Consider the following 21,648-nt stretch of genomic DNA (forward strand, 5'->3'; position numbering starts at 1 on the left):
TGAGAAAGTGGTCTTGATTCCTGATAACCCACCCTGCATGAATTCATTGAGCTTATTCTGTCTGTACAGAAAAATGAAATGGGTATGATGGCAATTTTTACTTCCAACAAATAAAAGATTGAAATATGGTTTGCTGATTGAATAATTGACATTTCTGTATACAATTCCTATTATGATAAACTGCAAAATGTGGATAGCAACAGTAACTGTCAGCGCAAAGTTTCTTACTTCTGAAGGGGAATTAGTAAGATGAGAGTTAAAAATGTTACGATGACAAAAAATCTTTCTATCTGTATTTTTTTTGGTTACCACAGAGGTATCCCTGCATCTCAACCCAGAAATTCCCACCAGTCCTTGCCTTGGTCTTTCTATCTATATTTTTAACAGCTATTTTGTTGAATATATGGAACTAACCGAAGACAGAATTTGCTACACCCTTAATCCTATAGTGTATATAGAATTCTGAGTGGTCAACGTAATGACCCTAGGATCCGATACTCTGCCTAACCAGTCTCAAATAGATGTTAACAGATCAAATCTTCAAACTTCAACCCACAGTGAAATAATCAAACAATTTCTTTTGCTTCAGCTTACACACTTAACCAAATTGAAATTTCAATAACAAAGTTGAACAGATGATAACAGTATCCAGTTATTAATTAACTCAGATCTGAGACAAAACAATAGGTATGGACTCATATAATTTTGCTGCAGGTGAGGCAGTTACAATCATCTGCACATGGACCAATATAAACCCGGCCAGAAAGCTGACCCATGAAAACCTCTCCCTCCCTGGACCTGATCTGCAGTTGATTTGTAGGATATGTAACTGTAAAGTTGAGGGAAGTGAGATCTGAAAATGCCTTCCAGCTGGTATTCTCCCTATTTGAGATGTGAAACCCTCAAATTCTGCGGTTTACTGATAATTGACCTCTGGTGATGCATGGGAACAACTTTCCCAGCACCGCTTGATGCCAAATTCAGGTAGATGGTTCCATCCTTGGTAAAATGCAATGCCAATGCTCAATTCTAGGCATTTGGATGATAACAAACTGTTTCACCTGAGTATCTGCCTTACTAGTAACCTGGATCTTAGTTCTTCACTATAGAAACTCGGCCAAACTAGTTCTTTCACTCTGCCAACTGTTGGAAGTATGTCTATACTTCTACTACATGTTGATAGCAATCTATTTTCCTTTGTATTCACCCCCTTGACTGTGGATGGTAGGTATGAAACTTACCCACCTTGTTATAAACTATTTTTGATTGCTCCCTGGTAGACAATTGGGGTGACCTACAGCCCATAGGTCTGCTCTATGACCCTCTTGCAAAGATCTAGCTTGTCTTGTCAATAGCAGACTATGGCCTCTCAAAGGAAAAAATGCTTCAATCGCTTGGTTGAGGGTTTTCTTCCTCTACATCGAGTCACTGGATTTATGCCAGTTCCATAGTAGAAAATAATGATAATTCATGCCAAAATTTGAAAAATGAACTTGCTAATATACCTCTCATGCAAAATAGGACCTCTTGTGACCTTTTTACACATCGCCCCATTGCAAATGGGGACCCCCTCTTACCTGCTTTCCGCTTTTGTTAGTTTTGGGCTTTTGGCAGTCAGGTGGCAATTTTGAGCTTTCAATGCCAGTCTCATTTTTTATGTGGTCATGTACAGAGATCTTCAATGTGCAAGCAATGTTAAATTTTGAATTTTGAAGTCAATAGGATCAAAGTGTTGGAAAAGATTTTAAAATGTTAAATGATCCTAAGTTTTTCTCAGTGTTGAGGTTGCAACTAGCCTTTAAAATGTGAGCAAAATGTGTTTAAAATGTCGCAAAATGGTGTGATTTTTGTGCGCAAGTGTCAAAAGTCCCTATAGGAATCGTTTTTCCACTCCTAGGAGGTGAAATAAGTTAAAAATGCCCAAAGTCCCGATGGACGTCTATTTTCCACCCCTCAAATCTTCCCGAAATGTTAAAAGTCCCAATGGAAATAGAATTTCCACTCCACAAAATGATAAAATTTTATAAGTTTGGGCTTTTAAAGTGTGAAAATCATCACAGTCCCAATGAAAAACGTTTTTCCACCTTGCAATTAAGGCATAAAAGTGGAAAGTCCCGATGGGAGGCATTTTTCCACCCAGCTATAGAGACTAAAATGATGAAAGTCTCAATGGAGCATGAATTTCCACTCCATCTTGAGCAAGAAAGAGTTGATTTAATGATGAAAATGGACACAATCCCAATGAGTGCGTTTTTCCACTCCTAGACTTAATATACAAATGATTTAGTGGAAAGTCCCAATGAATCAAGAATTTCCACTCAAGGCAAATAACATGTCCCAATGAGGGTCGTTTTTCCACCAGGCCTACAAGAGCAAAATGCATGAAGAATGTGTGTCCCGATGACCCACATTTTTCCACTCAGGGGTAAATGACCAAGTTAAAATGAAAATTGAGTGTCTTCATGCAGTTTGATCTTCCATTGAAGGGAACATGAATGAAACGAAGTAAAATGATGATAAATTTATGTGTCCTTATGGAGGTCAATTAGCCACTTGGGACAAAATGTGAAGAAATGACAAAGTTTATGTGTCCTGATGAGGTTCGATTTCCCCTCGGTGCCATTATGATGGATTTTGATGAGATTTTAATGGGAAATTGAGTCCCGATGAAGGGCGAATCTCCACTTGTGGGTATTTTGCATGAATATGATCAAATTTTAATGTCCAAATGGGGGTCGATTTTCCACCCAGAGTATAATCTTCAAGATGGGACAAAATTTAATTGAAAATCAAATGTCCCAATGACCCATGATTTTCCCCAAGTGACTGGAAATCAAATTCAAGTGAAATTTTGAGGACAAATGTGTCCCAATTGATATCAATTTTCCACCATATGCATTTGGTGGATATACAAAGTGAAAATGAGGTTAAGTGTTAACATCCCATTGCATATCGATTTTCCTATGTGGCTGGTGAGTGCAAGTTTTATCCCACATTGGCTGTGTGGTGACTTTTCAAGGTAAAAATGTGAATAAATAACCCAGGCCAGCAATCATATTGTTATTATTAAGTGGCTGATGTGACTTTTGGCAAGCTGAAGGAAGAGGATTGAAGTCGCCATTGCTGGTCCAAAACACCATTGTCAAGTCTGAAATATGTTATTTCCAGCTACCTCCTAGAGACAAAACGTTGTTTCCAGCCATTATCTATGCCCAAGGTGTGGCGACATTTCAGCTGATTGAGTGAAATTGCATCAAGTGTATGCGGCGCCATGAATATGAGGGTTTCCAGCCATTGAAATTCAGTTTGCAGAGGTGTTTTCAGAACTTATACTAAGAAAATCAGACCTGATATAGCATTATTGACATCAAGACACTTCATTTTCTGAGTATTCAGAGGAGTTTTCAGACTTAAGATTGCAAGCAGACTTTTTTTTAGTCTGAAACTCAAGTTTCTAGAGGGCAAAATGCCCACATTGTGATCAAAATTTCCATTATTTTCAGAATTTGTGTTATAAAGTGTTAAATTTCTGGTTTTAAACATGAAAAACATTAAAAATAAGAACTTACGATAATTCTGAAAATTGATTATTTGAGTTATTTTACATGTTATTGATTTCCAGCTTCGTACAGGTGCTATGTCTAAAGCGGGGATAGCTGCAAGGAAGACTCAATTGAAGAATGTCCAAGAAGGATACTACCCAAAGTCGCAGGTATACTCCAGGTGGAAGAAAATTGGAGATACAAACATGGAATACCTAGATACAAAGAGAATGAAGCGGAGATGGTACGGAACGAAGCATCATCTACCATCTGCTTTGGTGGTCAATATCATGAAGAGTGAGATTTACCATGCTGCTCGTTTTCCACCATCTATTCAGTGTAATGAACTCATGGTTGAGTGTGCAAGGTACTATGATCCACAAACCCAAATGATCAAGACACCTAAAGGGTTAGTGCTTGCATACCTAGCTGAAGCGTCAATTGGGGAGGCATTTGGAATCCCTAAATATCAAGACATGCAAGAGAGACCCAAGGAGGACACCCAGCCTAATTTGAAAAGAAATCAGAGTCACGTTTGACTGTTATCAATAACCAGTGGGTCCTTGAGACAAGGCGGCACCACTCTAAGTTACCCAAGAGACATCAAAGAGGTTGCTACAAGGATTCTCATTGCACAATGATCCCAATAGTTCAAAGAGGTTTTGTTGGAAGACAGACTCTTTGTAGCATATAGAGAGATTGTTCCACCCTCAAACCCAAGATTCTTGAGAAGCTCCATGGTTCTCCAATTAAGGGTCATTCAAAAATTTTGAAGACATATCATCGAATCAAGCAAAAAAAATTTAGGAAGGGCTTAAAGATGATCAAAAATTTAATGGCAAAATGTTTGGTATGTCAAAGATATATAGGGGAGACAATTAAGACACTGTAATGTCCCCTAATAGAAGATGCCCTAAATTTGCCCTAGTTCTAGATTCCTATATGAATAAGTGGATTTAAAGAAAAACCTTTTTATCCGCTTGAGGCCCTGCAAGCGTATTAAAAAACCTCTTATAACAATGATCTCAGTAAGCAGATTAGTGAATTCATACCAGAACAGGAAATGAGATTTTAGCAGCAATTCAGACTAGTGAACAGTAAATCAGTTTAGAACGGTGAATCAGATTAATGAGCAAATCAGATTAGTGAACAGTAAATCCGATTAGAACAGTGAATCCGATTAATGAGCAGTAAATCAGATTACCATAAACGGTAGCAGCATTATTAAGTCAATTATCAAAAATTCTAATGTCTTGGAAGGCATCAATGAAAAATTGATTGCTCAAATAATTGGATTCAACGATATACAAGCGTATATATAGAGATTACAAGACGACGTTCTAAAATAAGAACTAATCATTGAAGTGAAATCAAATAAGCTAAAAAACTTTAAAAAGCTAACTCAACAAGCTAAATAAGTCGACTAAAAAGCTAAATAGCTAAAAAAGTCGACAACTAAGATGACTGCTAAAAATAGAAGATGACCATTATAGAATAGATATTAATATCATTTTAACACCCTCCCTAATGGTCATCGTACTCAATACCCTACAGAAGACACTGCAGGTGTTATTATCACAAATCCAAAGAACACTTTGCTGCTACGGAGACCCTCCCAGGGTCTGCAGAATGTAAATGACCAAGAGTACCAAAAGCCATCCAAGGTAATGTAGCTCTCACACACAAATTAGAGATCTGACACACGCGAATTACTGATGCCTGAAACCATGATTTTGAGGAAAAAACAGCAAACCCTTTTGCAGAAGAGTACCAACTCCAAAACAGACTGCAAGATACCACGCTTGCAAATGTTCGCCCTGGCAGGTGCGACCCAAACTGACTACAACAAAGCACGATTTTTGAGGAGAAAAATTGATCAAAACCAGAGAACTTCGCGAATCACAAATCCCATGCGAACTTCGCGTATTACAGATGATTTTTGAGGAAAAATCGTAAAAAACCAGCAAACAACTTTTGAAGAAAAAATCGTGAAAACGTAGAAATCCCACCCAAGCTTTGCGGATGACAAATAATAATTTTTAAGGAAAAAATTTTAAACCCTGCCAAAAATTTTTGAGGAAAAAAATGTGAAAACCAACCAAACAGGAAATTTGTTTATCACAAAGCATAGAAGGTTGACTCCTTCTGTCCAAAATGCTCTGCAACATGAGCCTGCTCCTGTTCCTGAGACCCTCCCAACCTAGATTGCACGGATGCCAACAATTTCCTATGATCTTTCTTCATATCGCCAAATTGGTGACAGTAGTTACACTGTACACTTTTCTTCTTCGAAGACTGCGAATATTGACCTTGCCCCTTCTGCAGGAAGGACTGACCTTTACCCTTGTTCTTATCCAAAACTTTAGTTGTGAAGGCCTGTTTAGTGGATGAACTAGCGTTGCTTCCATCGATCCTACTCTAGAAGGTTGTTGCAGAGATCAGGAAACTTCAGATCAACACTAGTAGATGAGATATTGAGTATCAATGAAAAGCTCGTAGGATCTGGGAAGGCTTTTCAGCGTGATCACTACCATATCCTCTTCCACCATAGTTCAGCCTATAGCTTCCAACTGGTCACGGATCTCCTTGATCTTTGTGAGATGTGCTTGGATAGAAGACATCTCATCAATCATGATAGAAAACAACTTATTCTTCAGAAAGAAAGCTCGGCTCTTGTCGGGCGTTTCATGAAGATCCTTCAAAAGATCCCAGATCTCTTTAGCTATTTTACCTGAAGGCACCTAAGGGAGTTGATCATCTATGATTGAGAGTTTGATAAGCATGACAGCCTCTCGATTCTTCGTATCATGTTTGTCTTGATCTTCACCTACTGCTGTAGGACAAGGAACCTTACCAAGAACAATTTGATCAAGGCAACGATATTCAAATATCAATAACATGCGTTGTTTCCAGGTGTTGTAGTTGAGGCCATTGAACTTCTAACTGTGTTCCAACATAATGTTAGTCAAAGATGCCATCACGGAAACCAAAGTTGAACGAGTTCAGCATGAATCCCAATGCACGAATTGCTGAAAAAACAGAAATTTTTCTGCAAACCCTAGAGAACAGAAAAATAATCAGCAAAAAAAGAGGTATGGAACCCAAGGCATGAACTACTGACAGGGAACCCAAGGCACAAATTCTAGAAAACCCAGAAGATTTTCTAACAAACCCAGAAAACCAGATTTTCTACAAATCTGAAACCTCAATTTTTTTTTAAAATAATCAGAAATTCATAATCTGCAAATAGTAAATCACGATGCAGGAAGTCATAACTAGCAGAAAACCCAAAAAACTTCTGAAAACCCAAAAAATTCTGGATCGTAACTGGCAGAAAAGAAATGGCCTCTGCCCAAAAAAAATCCCGCAGACCCACAGAAATCGCAAAAGCCCACAGGTCGGAAGAAATTGCGCCGTCTAGAAGAAAAAACTCGTGAAAAAGTCTGTAAAAATCGCGGAAAATAAAACACAAAATCCCGCCGCAGCCACAAACACAGATCTGAAAAATAAGACAGTCGGAAGAGGGTAAAATGCGAAAAAAAAATCGCATCCAAATTTGCGGATTTGTGTGAGAAACCCACCGAAAATCGCCGCAAAAAAAATGAAATCGCAGGAAAAACCATGACGGCCAGCAAAACCCTTGTCGAAAAACGTGAATGGAGAGGATATCATTTGCAGAGAGTACGCGAAAATCGCAATTTACAGTGTCGCTGCTGCTAGGAATAAACCTGCAGAAATCGAAAATCGCAAAAGATAGGTCGCGAAAATCCGTGGGGGAACAATCAACCATAGGAGAGCATGAGAGAGTGTAGTTTTGATGGGGTGTCTCAGACCCTCCACCTACGACATTCTAAAATAAGAACTAGTCATTAAAGTGAAATCAAATAAGCTAAAAAGCTTTAAAAAGCTAAATATAGCTTAAAAAGCTAAATAATAAAAAGCTAACTAAACAAGCTAAATAAGTCAGCTAAAAAGCTAAATAGCTAAAAAAGTTGAAAACTAAGATGACTGCTAAAAATAGAAGATGACCATTAAAGAATAGATATTAATATTATTTTAACAATCAACCATAGGAGAGCATGAGAGAGTGTAGTTTTGATGGTGTGTCTCAGACCCTCCACCTAGGCACAAGAGCAGATAAACCATCCCCCTTGGCCTCATGTGGCCCATGCCATCCAAATGAGGTGGTCTACCTAGTGAGGTGTCCCATTTCTGTCATCCCCTCACCTTGCCAGCCTTGTTCTCCTCTTTATGATTGGTTTGTGTTTGTGCACCCTGATTGGAGAAAGAGGTTGCAAAAGGGTGCCCTGGAAATCATCTCCTCTAGGGCAAGGGGCAGTACCCTCTTGGCCTCATGGGACCATCTATGTCCCCTCATAGAGGTGGCAAAACTAGAGGAATGCTCCTTCACCATGCCCCTCTTACAGACCCACTCTCCTGCTATCATGGCTGAGGATATTCAGACAATATGAAAGAATCCAATAGTATATGCATTCTAAACAGATAATAAGTTACAGACGTGCAAATCAGATATAATCTATTCGCTATTATGATGTTATTGTAACAGTGATGTATGATTAATAGTGGTGCAGTAGTTTATTGATTAATGCAGCATTCATTTCCATTATGAACCATGAAATCATACCAACAAGGTTAACCAATCGATATGCTGTTTTAGGTAATGCCTCTGCCCAGAATTTGTGTCTTCTTGGATGCCCTTCTGACTGCTGGGCACATTTTACTTATATTCTTTCATTTGGCTTGTAGGGTGGTGACCCTTCCTTCAGGTGTGATCGTTTGGAATGGAGCATCTGTCCATATCGGATCACATCCCTTTAAAACTAATATTTCTTTTGTTAAGACTAACTACCTTTGATTAGTGTGAAGAAGGCTGCAATTAGAAGGGGTAAGCAATGTATGAAGAACTACGATCTTCCCAATATAATAACCACGATCTGAAAACATTTTGCTGTTCCTGCATGATCATCAAGAAATCGTGAAGTCTTACTGTGGTAAGACGATTTCTTTGCTCGGTTCTTGCTGATTAGAGGTATCAATTCGGGAGCATGACAGACACCTAGCCTTGTGCAACCCTTAGTTATTCCTAGTAAGCAGTGGGAAGAGATCTCCATGGATTCAATCACAAGCCTTCCAAAATCTAAAGGCAAAGGTGCCATCATGACAATGGTAAATCACCTCACTAAATATGCTCATTTTATTGCATTATCCTATACTTTTATAGCAAGTATAATGATAAGAGCATTTATGGAGAATATACAGAAGTTACATAATACCCCAAAGGTTATTGCAAGTGTTCATGATCCTATCTTTACTAGTCGCTTTTGGAAAAAATTATTCTCTTGTCTAGGTGCTCAATTGGCTCGCAACTCTTCATACCATCCTTAGTTAGTTGGGCAAACCGAGGTCGTCAATACGTGCTTGGAAGGTTATCTACGTTGTTTCACTTCAAATAAGTCATCTTAATGCACGAATTGGGTACCACTAGCAAAATGGTGGTATAACACTTTGTTTCATAGTTCTTCTAGATTTTCTCCATTTATGGCATTAAATGGACACCATCCCTCATCCAGCACATCATCATTGAAAGTGACACCAAGAATTTAGGTTGTAGAAGACCACATTAATCATCAATAATAGGTACATTCAAAACTCAATTAAAATCTGGCCATGGCAAAAAATAGAATGAAACAATAGGCTAATCAACATCATAACCAAAGAGTTTCAAAGTAGCCGATTAGTTTTCTTGAGATTGCAACCTTATAAGCAAATTTCCATAAAGCAACAAACAAAGAATAACAAGTTATCACCAAAATATTATGGTCCATCCCAGATCCTACAAAATATTGGCAATGTAGCCTACAAGCCTAAGTTATCTCCAACATCAAAGATACATCCAGTTTTTCATATTTTCCTTTTTAAAGGAGATTCGTCGATAGATCCCTACACAAATAATGCTACCAAAGCTAGATGAGGAAGGAAGAATCTTGGATCCAAAGTTGTTGAATCTCAAGAAAAGCACAAAGAAGTTGAGGGCTATGACAATCACAAAGTATCTCATTGGTGGACGAATTTGCCAATTGAAGATGCCAAGTGGGAAGATGAAGATTTTGTGCATAAGCATCCATAGTTGATCAACATTGAGGAAAATGCTTCTTTGAAGAGGGGAAGAATGCTACACCCTTAATCCTATAGGGTGTATAGGGTTATGAGTAGTCATCTTGTGGCTACCTTTGCTCTTAAATAAGTTATATGATCATTATTATATTCTTATTTAAATAATTAGGTTGTCCTAGCTGTTATGATTAGGTATCTAAATCAGCCTAAGTTGTTGTTTTGTAACTAGTTTGGAAAATATTTATAATGGATTCGAATTGCCAAAGGCAACATTCGAATCCATTAGGATTAAATAGGGTTGGGCCCTATCTCAATCTAATATGTAAAACAAATAGGGTTGGGCCCTATTCCAATGTCGTTTGGATCATTATAGGGCTGGGCCCTACTTCCCTTATATTCCTAACATATAATGTTCAAAACGCATGGACCTATTTACCAAACGTGCGGGCTAACGTGTGGACCCATCCTCATTATGTGGCGTGTGAATTAAAGTGAGTTTAGGCGCCAAAATGTATTGGGCCGACCTTATATGCATTCCCTCTACCTTGTATAAATACAGATTCATTTTGGAAGGACACTATTAAAAGCAAGTTCACAAAATACCTCTGCTCCAAAAGTGCGATTCAGATCTGCTCTAGGTGCGAAATCTCCAGCTGTGCAAATTATCCTTGAAGGTCTGCAAACTCAGTTAGGAGTCAGCGAATTGTCATTGTATGGTGTGAATTACATCTGCTGGGTGAAATCCATCTGCTGTGCATCTATTGTATGAAGACAGTGAACATCATTGATGGGCAGCACAGCATATCATCATAGAAGCACAGTGAACCATCATCGAAGGAAAGCAAATTCATTGTCTTGTGATTTCCTTGCATCCGAAGGACTGAGATAAGTCGGTTTCTATCTATTGTCATCTGCTACTATTGTGCCTTAGCTGGGTCAGACTTGTAACTATAATTTCTGTCTATTATAATCAGATCTAAAGATCTGTTGTTGCTGGGTTTTTCCTCCAAGGGGGAGGTTTTCCCAGGGTAGTCTTGTGTTGTGTGCATCTCTATTTATGTGCTTTATTTCTATTACTGTACATTATCTACTTCTGCACCTATATGTTAAGCGATTGCAAATCTGATTACTAAAATCTAACATGGTATTAGAGCCCTAGGTCTGTATAAGACGCTGTAATCAGATTTGTGCTTCCTTCTAACCTGCTGTTCAAAAGGTTAGTCCCCATGGCTTCTTATATCAGGTCTGAAGATAGGTTGGAAGGTCACACAAATTTCTCTTCTTGGAAGGTCAGGATAATGATGGCATTGAATGATCTTGCTGAATATGTTAGCAAGAATGCTAAGGAACTCGAGGCTGCAAGTGAGAAAGAAGATTGGAAGAAAAAGGACTTCCAAGCTCAAAGGATAATAATAGACTCCGTCAAAAATCATTTGGTGCCATCCATCTCCATGAAGAAGTCCGCCAGGGAAATGTTCTCTACATTGGAAAAGATGTACGAAGTCAACAATACCAGCTACATCCTTGCTTTAAGGAATCAGCTCTCCTACATCAAATTAGCGAAAGAAGAACCTGTTGCTTCTTACTTCATGAGAATCTCTGAGCTAAGAGATCAGCTTGCCACCGTTGGGAAGAGCATTGAAGACAATGACTTATCTATGACTGCCCTAAATGGTCTCCTCCCTCTTGGGAACCATTTGTTCAAGGAATCTATGCCAGAGTTGAGCTTCCTAAGTTTGATCAATTAATGGGAGTTTGCATTCAAGAAGAGTCTCGACTGGCTGCGAAAGGAAAAATTAAGAACCCTTATAATGAGCAACATGTCCTCTTGGCTAAGAGGGAAGGCAGCCATTGGAAGAAGAATGATTTTAAGAGAAATAGAGATTTCAACTCTTCCACCCCTCCTTCAAAGAAAAGACCAAGAGACTTATCCCACATCCGATGCTTCCGATGCAACAAGCGTGGCCACTTTGCAAGGGACTGTCAAATTCAGGATGAGCAAGAAGATGCAAACATAAATGAAGTATCAAATCCTCACAATTGTGAAGATTTCCTCCTTTGATCTATTGGTTTGTTGATCCATCCTTTAGTTAAATTTTGTTTTAGACTTAAGGTTGGTTCCAACTTTAAGTCAGAAATTTGTTGTGGATTTATCTTCTAGATAGGGTTTTAGAGGGAGTCTCGTGATATACTCTTTATCTTATTGCTGGTTTCTAATCATTGTGATCTTTTGCTCTAGTGATGGAATTGATAAATGTGTTACTTGATTATTGCAAATGTTTTCCTTTACTATATCTTGAAACTAACAAGTGTTCTAGTTATATTCTATGATACACTGGGTGTATCATCCACCCTCTGTGGAGTGCAAGGTGAGTCCACCCTCTGCAGAGTGCAAGGTGGCATTTCTTTCCACCCTCTGCAGAGTGCAAGGTGGCAGTTCCTTCCACCCTCTGTGGAGTGCAAGGGTTATTTCTCACACTCTGCGAATGCAAGGTGAGTTCACCCTCTGCAGTGTACAAGGTGATAGGTTGTTCTTCTCAGTAAAGAAGCTTATGTATCCTCTGCGGTTGTGCATGATTTATGGTTATATATATCTTTGAGTATTAATTATTGCAGGTGTGCATATGGAAAGGTCTCTGTCATCCTCTGCGGATGTGCATGATGAAAGATCATGGTGTTACATGCAGGTCCCCAGGAAAGTATAAAGTTATTAAGCGTTGGCTTCATCCTCTGCAAGAATTGCAAGAGAAGATCATGTAAAGGTTCATTGTAATTGCATATTGATTGTACTATTAGGGCTGGGCCCTAATCTTAAACATTGTAATTATTCATGTCATGGTAATGTCCATGAAAATCAGATTATGTAATTATTTTCCTCCCTAGTTAAGAGGGAGTGTTGTTTTGTAACTAGTTTGGAAAATATTTATAATGGATTCGAATTGCCATCTGCAAGAATTGCAAGAGAAGATCATGTAAAGGTTCATTGTAATTGCATATTGATTGTACTATTAGGGCTGGGCCCTAATCTTAAACATTGTAATTATTCATGTCATGGTAATGTCCATGAAAATCAGATTATGTAATTATTTTCCTCCCTAGTTAAGAGGGAGTGTTGTTTTGTAACTAGTTTGGAAAATATTTATAATGGATTCGAATTGCCAAAGGCAACATTCGAATCCATTAGGATTAAATAGGGTTGGGCCCTATCTCAATCTAATATGTAAAACAAATAGGGTTGGACCCTATTCCAATGTTGTTCGGATCATTATAGGGCTGGGCCCTACTTCCCTTATATTCCTAACATATAATGTTCAAAACGCATGGACCTATTTACCAAACGTGTGGGCTAACGTGTGGACCCATCCTCATTATGTGGCGTGTGATTTAAAGTGAGTTTAGGTGCCAAAATGTATTGGGCCAACCCTATATGCATTCCCTCTACCTTGTATAAATACAGATTCGTTTTGGAAGGAAACTATTAAAAGCAAGTTCACAAAATACCTCTGCTCCAAAAGTGCGATTCAGATCTGCTCTAGGTGTGAAATCTCCAGCTATGCAAATTATCCTTGAAGGTCTGCAAACTCAGTTAGGAGTCAGCGAATTGTCATTGTATGGTGCGAATTACATCTGCTGGGTGAAATCCATCTGCTGTGCATCTATTGTATGAAGACAGTGAACATCATTGATGGGCAGCACAGCATATCATCATAGAAGCACAGTGAACCATCATCGAAGGAAAGCGAATTCATTGTCTTGTGATTTCCTTGCATCCGAAGGACCGAGATAAGTTGGTTTCTATCTATTGTCATCTGCTGCTATTGTGCCTTAGCTGGGTCAGACTTGTAACTATAATTTCTGTCTATTATAATCAGATCTGAAGATCTGTTGTTGCTGGGTTTTTCCTCAAGGGGGAGGTTTTCCCAGGGTAGTCTTGTGTTGTGTGCATCTCTATTTATGTGCTTTATTTCTATTACTGTACATTATCTACTTCTGCACCTATATGTTAAGCGATTGCAATTCTGATTACTAAAATCTAACATAAGTGAGATCCAAAGCATAAGTAGGGTATGTATAGGAGCTCATGGTTAGTTTATTATCATCAAATTGTGAATTGTGTTCTTAATGGAGATATTTAGAGGTTTGTGTCCTAGTGGTTTCTTGTTCTCAAGTATTATCAAGTATTTATAGCATAGTTCCTATTATATTCTTCTGTTGTTCAAATTGTTTTATCATAGAATTTGTTATTAAAAGATCATGCATATATTGTAATACTTACCAAGTTGACAGCAAATCACTGCATCACACTAAGGAATAAGAGTTGTGACAGTGTTAAACTAGAGGAAGAATAACGGAATTAGAAAGTTCGAAATGGATGCTTCTTCGCTTCACATTAAGGCCTCATTAGCAACAGGTGAATAACTGCCATGACAACTACTTTCAAGGGATAGAAGGTGCTGAAGACTGAAGCAACTGTTTGCCTTGGTGCATTATAATATGTTCTTTGTATTTTGAGGTCCTGATAGAAATCTTTTTGTATCAGTCACTAATTTTTCACTCTATTATTTCCAGGTCTAGGGCCCCTGACCCTAGGTATTTTAACAAAAAAAATTGTTGTTACGAGTGTACTCATTGGAAAATCCAAAAAAGTATTGTATCAAGATAATGGTCATGGAAGGAACTGTGTCAAAAGTTGAAGGTGTAAATAAATTTCTTGGAGTAATGTCCAGGGTCAAGTTGCAAGTCAAAATGGGTAAGAAGGTTTCTGCCAAAATGTTGTATTGTGTACATCAAAAAGTTGACAATACTGAGAGTCATGCATAGAGAAAGCAACACCAGACCAAGCGATGGTACATCGTCTCTTTTTAAGTGAGGTACAATAAGCATACAAGAAATGTGGGAAGCTGTGCGCACAACTAGATGCATTGAAGTAAAGGACATTTGGCTTGGGGATAAGCACATTTTGACTATGTAATGCAATTCAGGCGACTGTCAGGAATATGTGATAGATATGTAATAGATTTGTACAAATTCTTTCAAACCAATTTTGAACGTGAATTGTTATGGTATGTGCAACTTCATTGGAGGTGATAACAATATACGGACCATCACTAACTAATTAGAGATGGTGTCAAACAATAATCAAGAGACAATGACTTTGTAGATTGCACACTAGCAGATTTACACTCTCAGGCTCTTCTAATCTTGAAACTTGTTATTACCTTTCCTAGGCCGTCAAATTTTTAGTAAATTTTGATTAATATAATAATAGTCCATATAGAAAACAAATAAGCTATGACAGAAAAATTGTGTGCATTGGGTTGATCTTGTAAAATTCATTCCTCAGTTTACATACCCAACTAAAAGTCAACTGTATAACTAACATTTCACATCATAATGTTAAAATTTGAAATATTTTTAAGTTTCTATACAGAAATGAAGTGCATACACTAGTAAAAAGGCAACCTCTTCTTCCTGGAGTTCTGGAGATGGTTCTTGTGGTTGTTGATGTGTGTCAGGTCTTTCTGAAGGTCTGACCATCCACTCCAACCCCATCTCTTTTCTAGCTAATTCTGTATCTTCCCGCATAGCACCTGTTTTCTCTTTATCCTCTGCAACATGATCACAACAATTGGAAAAATACATATAATTGGGCTTATGAAAAACAGAGAAAACTTCAACAGAATATCAGATAAGCAGGCATGGAGCTATGATTACAAAAAATTAATATATAGAAATAAAAAGTAGATATGATGCCATAAAGGAAAAAATTGAAGTGAAATGTTAAGCAATCAAAACCTGACAAGATTGCTTCTTGTTTTTCCTTCCTTTGCCTTGAAGAATTTTTATATCTATGTTTCCTTTGCCTGTGTTTCTCCTCAGACAAATCACTCTCAGATGATGATGAAGAATCCCACTTGGCCTGCTTCTTAGACCTTTTCTTCCTATGTTTTTTGTCTTCCTCTGAGAAATCACTCTCAGATGATGATGAAGAATCCAACTTGGCCTTTTTCTTCGACCTTCTCTTCCTGTGCTTCCTGTATTCTGTTTGTTCTGAGATATCAGAAGATGAAGAATAGTACTTTCTGCGAGATTTGTGCTGCCTCTTAGTTTTTTGGGGTGTCGAAGAATCCAAATCTGAATCATGCTCTACCTAAAATGGAAAACCAACAAAACTTATTGAAATATAAATAATTTGTTAAATAACATATACAAAAGGAAATTGCATATGTGCTTACCTGGCTGACTTTACCTCTTGAAAAGAATTTGACACCACTTAACATCTTTTACAGTTCTTGTAAAACGAAAATGTTGAGCTTAACGCGGCACTTTAACACCCTCTGTGCTTAGAACAAGGATTTGGTAATAACATTAGAGATATAAACCAAAAAAGCAAAAGTCGGCATTGAGTCGCGATTAATCGTGAATAATCGTGAATCGCCAGAAATGCCGATTTTTTCTTTGGCCGATTAATTGCGGGTAGAACTCTGCAAAATCGTGTTTAAATCGTGTTTAAAAATTGCGAAATATCTGCTCGGCTGAAAAAATGACATAAACCCTAAAAATCACCTGCGAAAATAGACCGATTCTAGGTATAGTTTGCATGGAATCAGTTAGGGTTCGAAATTTTTGTCCTTCAATTTTTTGCCGGACGTGTTAACCTCTGCAAAACCTTAATGACTTTCTGTATCGCTGAAAATTGAAATCTTAAATATTTTTGTTTGCATTCTGAATAATAGCCTCACCTTGTCTCGCTGCTTCACCTGGGAATTATAAATAACGTTTCTGCAACTGATAAAGCTCGAGAAATACGAGAATAAGCTTTCCGTGGTTTCCTTTTTTTGAAAACTTTATATTATCGAGAACTTTAAATTAATATCTGAACTCAAATTAAAAACTATGACATCCAAATTTTTATATATTTATAAAAAAAATTATAAGCGACAATCCTTACATTCATTTATATTATTATTTACTATATGTTTAATATATAATTAAAAATAATTTAATAATTAACATTATAAAATAATTTGTAAATTAAAATTATTATATATTATATTAGTGTGTCATTTATTAAACTATATAAAATAATTATATAATTTAATAAAATTGTAAATTATAAATTATAAATTTGTATCTTTATAGACCATTAATAAATGTAAATATAATAATATTTATTTTTAATTTATAATGTATATTATTTAATTTTTAATATATAATTAATATATATAAAATAATTTGTAAATTAAAATTATTATATATTATATTAGTGTGTCATTTATTAAACTATATAAAATAATTATATAATTTAATAAAATTGTAAATTACAAATATAAGTAATTTTAAAATTATAAATTGAAAATTCCTATCTTTATAGACCATTAATAAATGTAAATATAATAATATTTATTTTTAATTTATAATGTATATTATTTAATTTTTAATATATAATATATATATATTGAATAATTTGTAAATCAAAATTATTATATATTATATTAGTGTGTCATTTATTAAACTATATAAAATAATTATATAATTTAATAAAATTGTAAATTACAAATATAAATAATTTAAAAAATTATAAATTAAAAATTTGTATCTTTATAGATCATTAATAAATGTAAATATAATAATATTTATTTTTAATTTATAATGTATATTATTTCATTTTTAATATATAATTAATATATATTTAATTTATGTTATATTTAATTTTAAAAATATATTTATTTTTTAATATGTTTTTTTCGTACAGATGTACCAAACGTACTGAGTTCTTCCAAGAAAATTTGACATACCAATGTATTGTACCCACTTAACCCGATTTTGATTCCAATTTGGCAACCTACCTACATCTTTGTGCTATGGAAATGCCCTTAAATTTTAAAAGAAAGTATTATGTCTCTTTTTCTATAATTTTTTACCTTTTTTTTAATCCGATTTTTTGGCGATTTTTTCCTGATTAATTCTCGATTTTTTCAAAAAAACTTATACTTTTGTTTTGCTGATTAATTTCCCAAACAATTAATGCTTCTTTGATATAAACTATATTATTATTCTTAAAGCATCATTACTTGTTACAGCAGTTTAAACCATCAAACAAATATAAGCTTAATATGTTGCATGTGCAATATAATTGGATATAAACACATGTAATCAAAAGACAAGCAAGTTGTTTTTGCAATGATGAATAAAGAATCCTCTAGTCTACTGAGGCCATAACATAAATGAATTTCACAAAAATAAAATGCAGGCAAGACATTACTTTTTTAGTCCTGATTTTGGATTTAAACTGGGTAAAAAGCTTTCCAATAGAAATTTAGCATTAATTGAGCAACATTACTTGAGAATGTGTTGTTTTGATTGCCCAAGGAAACCTTGGGCCAACCCCTATATGGAACAACATTACAAATTTGTACAATATGCAATGGTAACATGTGCAGACATCAAAAAATGGTACCCTGTTTAGATACAATTGACTCTCAATAGCTCCCACAAAGAAACATGCAGACCATTTTTTTTCAACAACGAAAGGCATGTGACACTTTCACTCCAATTGCATATTCCAAACCAACATCTCTACACACAAAAAGCAAACATCTCCATCAACACAAGGAACTAAATATAGGTGACTAAAATATAATTAAATATTCTAATACCCTCCCTTAATGGTCATTCTATGTACTAACTACCCTACAGAAGACACTGCAAGTCTTTTTATCACAAATGAAAAGAACACTCTGTTGCGATGGAGACCCTACCAAGATCTGCAGAATCTAAATGACCAAAGAGTACCAAAAGCCATCCAAGCTAATGTAGCCTTCACACATGAATTAGAGATTTGACACACACGAATTACTGAAGCTTGAAACCATGATTTTGAGGAAAAAATCAGCAAACCCTTTTGCAGAAGAGTAACAACAATTGAGGAAAAAATCGTGAAAACCCTCCCATGATTTTTTGTGGAAAAAATTAGAAAACCGATAGATAATTTTTCAAGAAAAAATCGTGAAAACCCTAGGACCTATAAGACGAGGTCTGGCCTAAATCAATCTGATAAAGGTAACGATATTTAGATATCGTGAACATGCATTGTTTCTAGGTGTTGTGGCAACTATTGAACTTTTGACTGTGTTCCAACATGATGTTGGTCAAAGGTGCCATCACGAAAATGGAGGTTGAACGGGGTCAACCTAGTGAAAGCATGAGACAAAAGAATCTGATTCAAAAATCAAAATAGAAGCAGCTACACAAAAATTTGAAACCCTAGAGGAGAATTCTGGCATGAATTCTAAGGTGCGAATTTCGAGGTTTGGAAGAAACCCAGAAATTAAAAAACTTTTGCAAACTTAAAACAACATAAACAGTGCCCAGAAAACACCAAAATTCTCAACGTCCATAGAATTAGTAGAAATTGCGGACTGTTTTTAAATTCCAAGGCAAATTTGCTGGCATAATATTCGAGGCACGAAAAATGAGGCACCCCAAAAAATCTAAGACCAACCTAGAAAAGCTCTCGAAAAACTCACCAAGATAATGAAATCAGAATGCAAATTCTATGGCTCAAAATTGAGGCACAAAAAATGATGCACCTAGAAAAATCTGACGATGACCCAGTTGAGGTCTCGAAAAACTAACCAAGAATCTGCAACCAGAATAAAAATTCGACTTGAACTAAAGGGTCAAAACCCTAGTCGAAAATTGCAGAAACCCTAGGAAAATTTTCAATCTACAAAAAAAATCTCCAGCTTGCAGGCCCGAAAAATTCCAAAACCCTAAAAAAAACATGAATTGCTGCCCAGCACAAAGAAATTCGCCCACGAAGCTTAAACCCTCGAAACCCTCAAAAAGCCATCAAAAAAGCAAAATCAGTTTTTGATAAAAAAAAATCAATTAAAAAAAAATCTCGAAAAAATTCTAGAAAGAAGGCCATGAATCTTTATTAAAAAATTCGCCAAACTTTAAAGAATCCCATCGACCCACTCTGATACCATGAAAAATAAATTGAATGAATGATTCAATAATCGGATGATTACATTGAACGATATACACACATATATATAGAGGTTACAAGACGATGTTCTATAATTAGAACATAATGTTGAAGTAAAGGATTAAAGAGCCAAACGTTAAATTAAACGTAAAAGCTAAATTAAGCTTAAAAGCTAATTAACTAAAAAGAAAAAGCTAAATGCTAAATAAAGCTTTAAAGCTAATTAACTAAAAATCTAAGTGACCATTAAACAAGGAACTAAATATAGGTGACTAAAATATAATTAAATATTCTAATAAGTTTGTACCAAAGAACTAGAGTCCAACAATCAATTATTCAAGCATTAATTGCACCAAGCATATGCATGAGAAAATCCCTTTAATCCAAAATTGGAAGATTCTGTCAAACCACATTGTCACCCAAACCATGTATATGATCTGCAAATGAACTTGCTCCACAAAGTAACAAAAAAATGAACCTTGTAAGCATACCATCTTTGCAACAATTGAAAACCTCATTATGATTCACATTCTCAGACATAGCACTAACCAGATTGTAGGAAGGATAAAAATAACTATTAGCAAGAATCAAAAAAGGAAACTCTAAATTCTTATCCTTTGCAAGATGATTTTGGTGAATTTTCAAACTAAGATTACGAGACTTATTGTAAAGAGTTCCTTTGAAAGAAATTCCAAGGGACCTCCGAAATAAAACAAAAAAAACATTTTCTAGGTCAGACAAACAAAAAGCCCATAGTGGCTACAAAACAACAAACTCTTCCAAGCTTGCAACACTGCCTAAATCCTTCAAAACATACAGTTGTGAGTGAGAGAGATGCTCACCTTTGACATCCTTTGAAGATCACACAAACAACTAACTAAAATAAATAGCCCACTCCATGCTCAAACAGTGAAGACCCCATTTTTTGGAAGCCAGAGAAAATAAAACAAATCAGGTTTGCAATTTGAGAGGACTAGCTTCTTGGAGAGTTTTCAAGTTTCCCATGGCAATCAAAATGCAACATGCTAAAGTAGTGTCAACTGAAATGATACTCATTATTAGATATATATAAAATGCAAAGGAGACAAAGGCTCCTTATGTAGAGAATACAAGAGGATCTTTCTATAATGGAAACCATAGACAATAGAAACACAAAAGACAGAAAAGGAAACTTGCTAAAACTAACTAAAGAGGAAAGACATAAACGGAAGTTTCTAAATACTAACTAAATGACTAAGATGACCATCATGTCAATACTACAATATTATCTCAATACCCTCCTTTAATGGTCACCGTACTAACTACCCTACAGAAGATGTGACATAATCTGCAAGTCATTTGGTCACGAATGCATAGAAGGTTGTCCTTTATTTGAATGCTTTGCGAGATGAGCCTGCTACTAAGACCCTCCTTGGTTGGAATTTTGATCAGCCAAACGCTTTTTGTAGAACATCTTCATATGACCAAGAAATGGAAACCATCCCTCCAACATCATGTTGGGTAATGAAGCCATCGCATAAAAAACTTAACAATTCTGGTAAACCATGATTTTGCTAAAAATCATCAAAAGCAACAACACCCACTATTTTGTAAAAAGATCATCAAAAACTTTTCCAAAAGAACACTGTGCACCCCAAAAACCTTAGGTGCAACCCAAAACAAGTTGCAAGAAACCATGATTTTGTGGAAAAAAATCATCAAACCCTTGATGTGATTCTGAAATCACACACGATTTTGTGAAAATATTAGCAAAAACCTTCATTTTGTAAAAAAAAAACCCATAACCACGATTTTTTCCTAAAAATCATGCAAAACCCTTCCATGAATTTTTGTGAAGAAAAAAATTAGAAAACCGTCTAATAGAGAAAGAACCCATGAACAAAAAGATGGCCAAAAAACCCTTCATTGCGTAGTAAAACACAAACCCGCGTTTTTGTTCACAAAAAACCTTTAGCAAATGCCTTCGAAAATCTTCAA

The 21,648-nt window shown here is 35.9% G+C and overlaps 1 protein-coding gene across 3 annotated transcripts in view; it reads right to left on the reverse strand.

The window, feature by feature from the left end:
• The window catches only part of LOC131033028 (uncharacterized), a 30,541-nt gene extending 14,078 nt beyond the window's left edge, over positions 1-16,463 (reverse strand). Inside the window, exons 1-5 of one of the 3 annotated variants that reach the window (XM_057964141.2) lie at positions 16,421-16,435; positions 16,245-16,338; positions 15,914-16,162; positions 15,474-15,828; positions 15,141-15,286 (exon numbers count right to left, since the gene is read on the reverse strand). In XM_057964141.2, the coding sequence (XP_057820124.2) occupies positions 15,141-15,286; positions 15,474-15,828; positions 15,914-15,958 (546 nt within the window). In that variant the 5' untranslated portion in view covers positions 15,959-16,162; positions 16,245-16,338; positions 16,421-16,435. Of the gene's footprint in view, positions 1-15,140; positions 15,287-15,473; positions 15,829-15,913; positions 16,163-16,244 lie in introns of all 3 variants that reach the window. The other 2 variants (XM_057964143.2, XM_057964138.2) reach the window with 2 other exon arrangements.
• Between the last annotated feature and the right edge of the window lie 5,185 nt (positions 16,464-21,648).

Source organism: Cryptomeria japonica, chromosome 3, assembly GCF_030272615.1.
Source record: "Cryptomeria japonica chromosome 3, Sugi_1.0, whole genome shotgun sequence".
Lineage (NCBI taxonomy): Eukaryota > Viridiplantae > Streptophyta > Pinopsida > Cupressales > Cupressaceae > Cryptomeria > Cryptomeria japonica.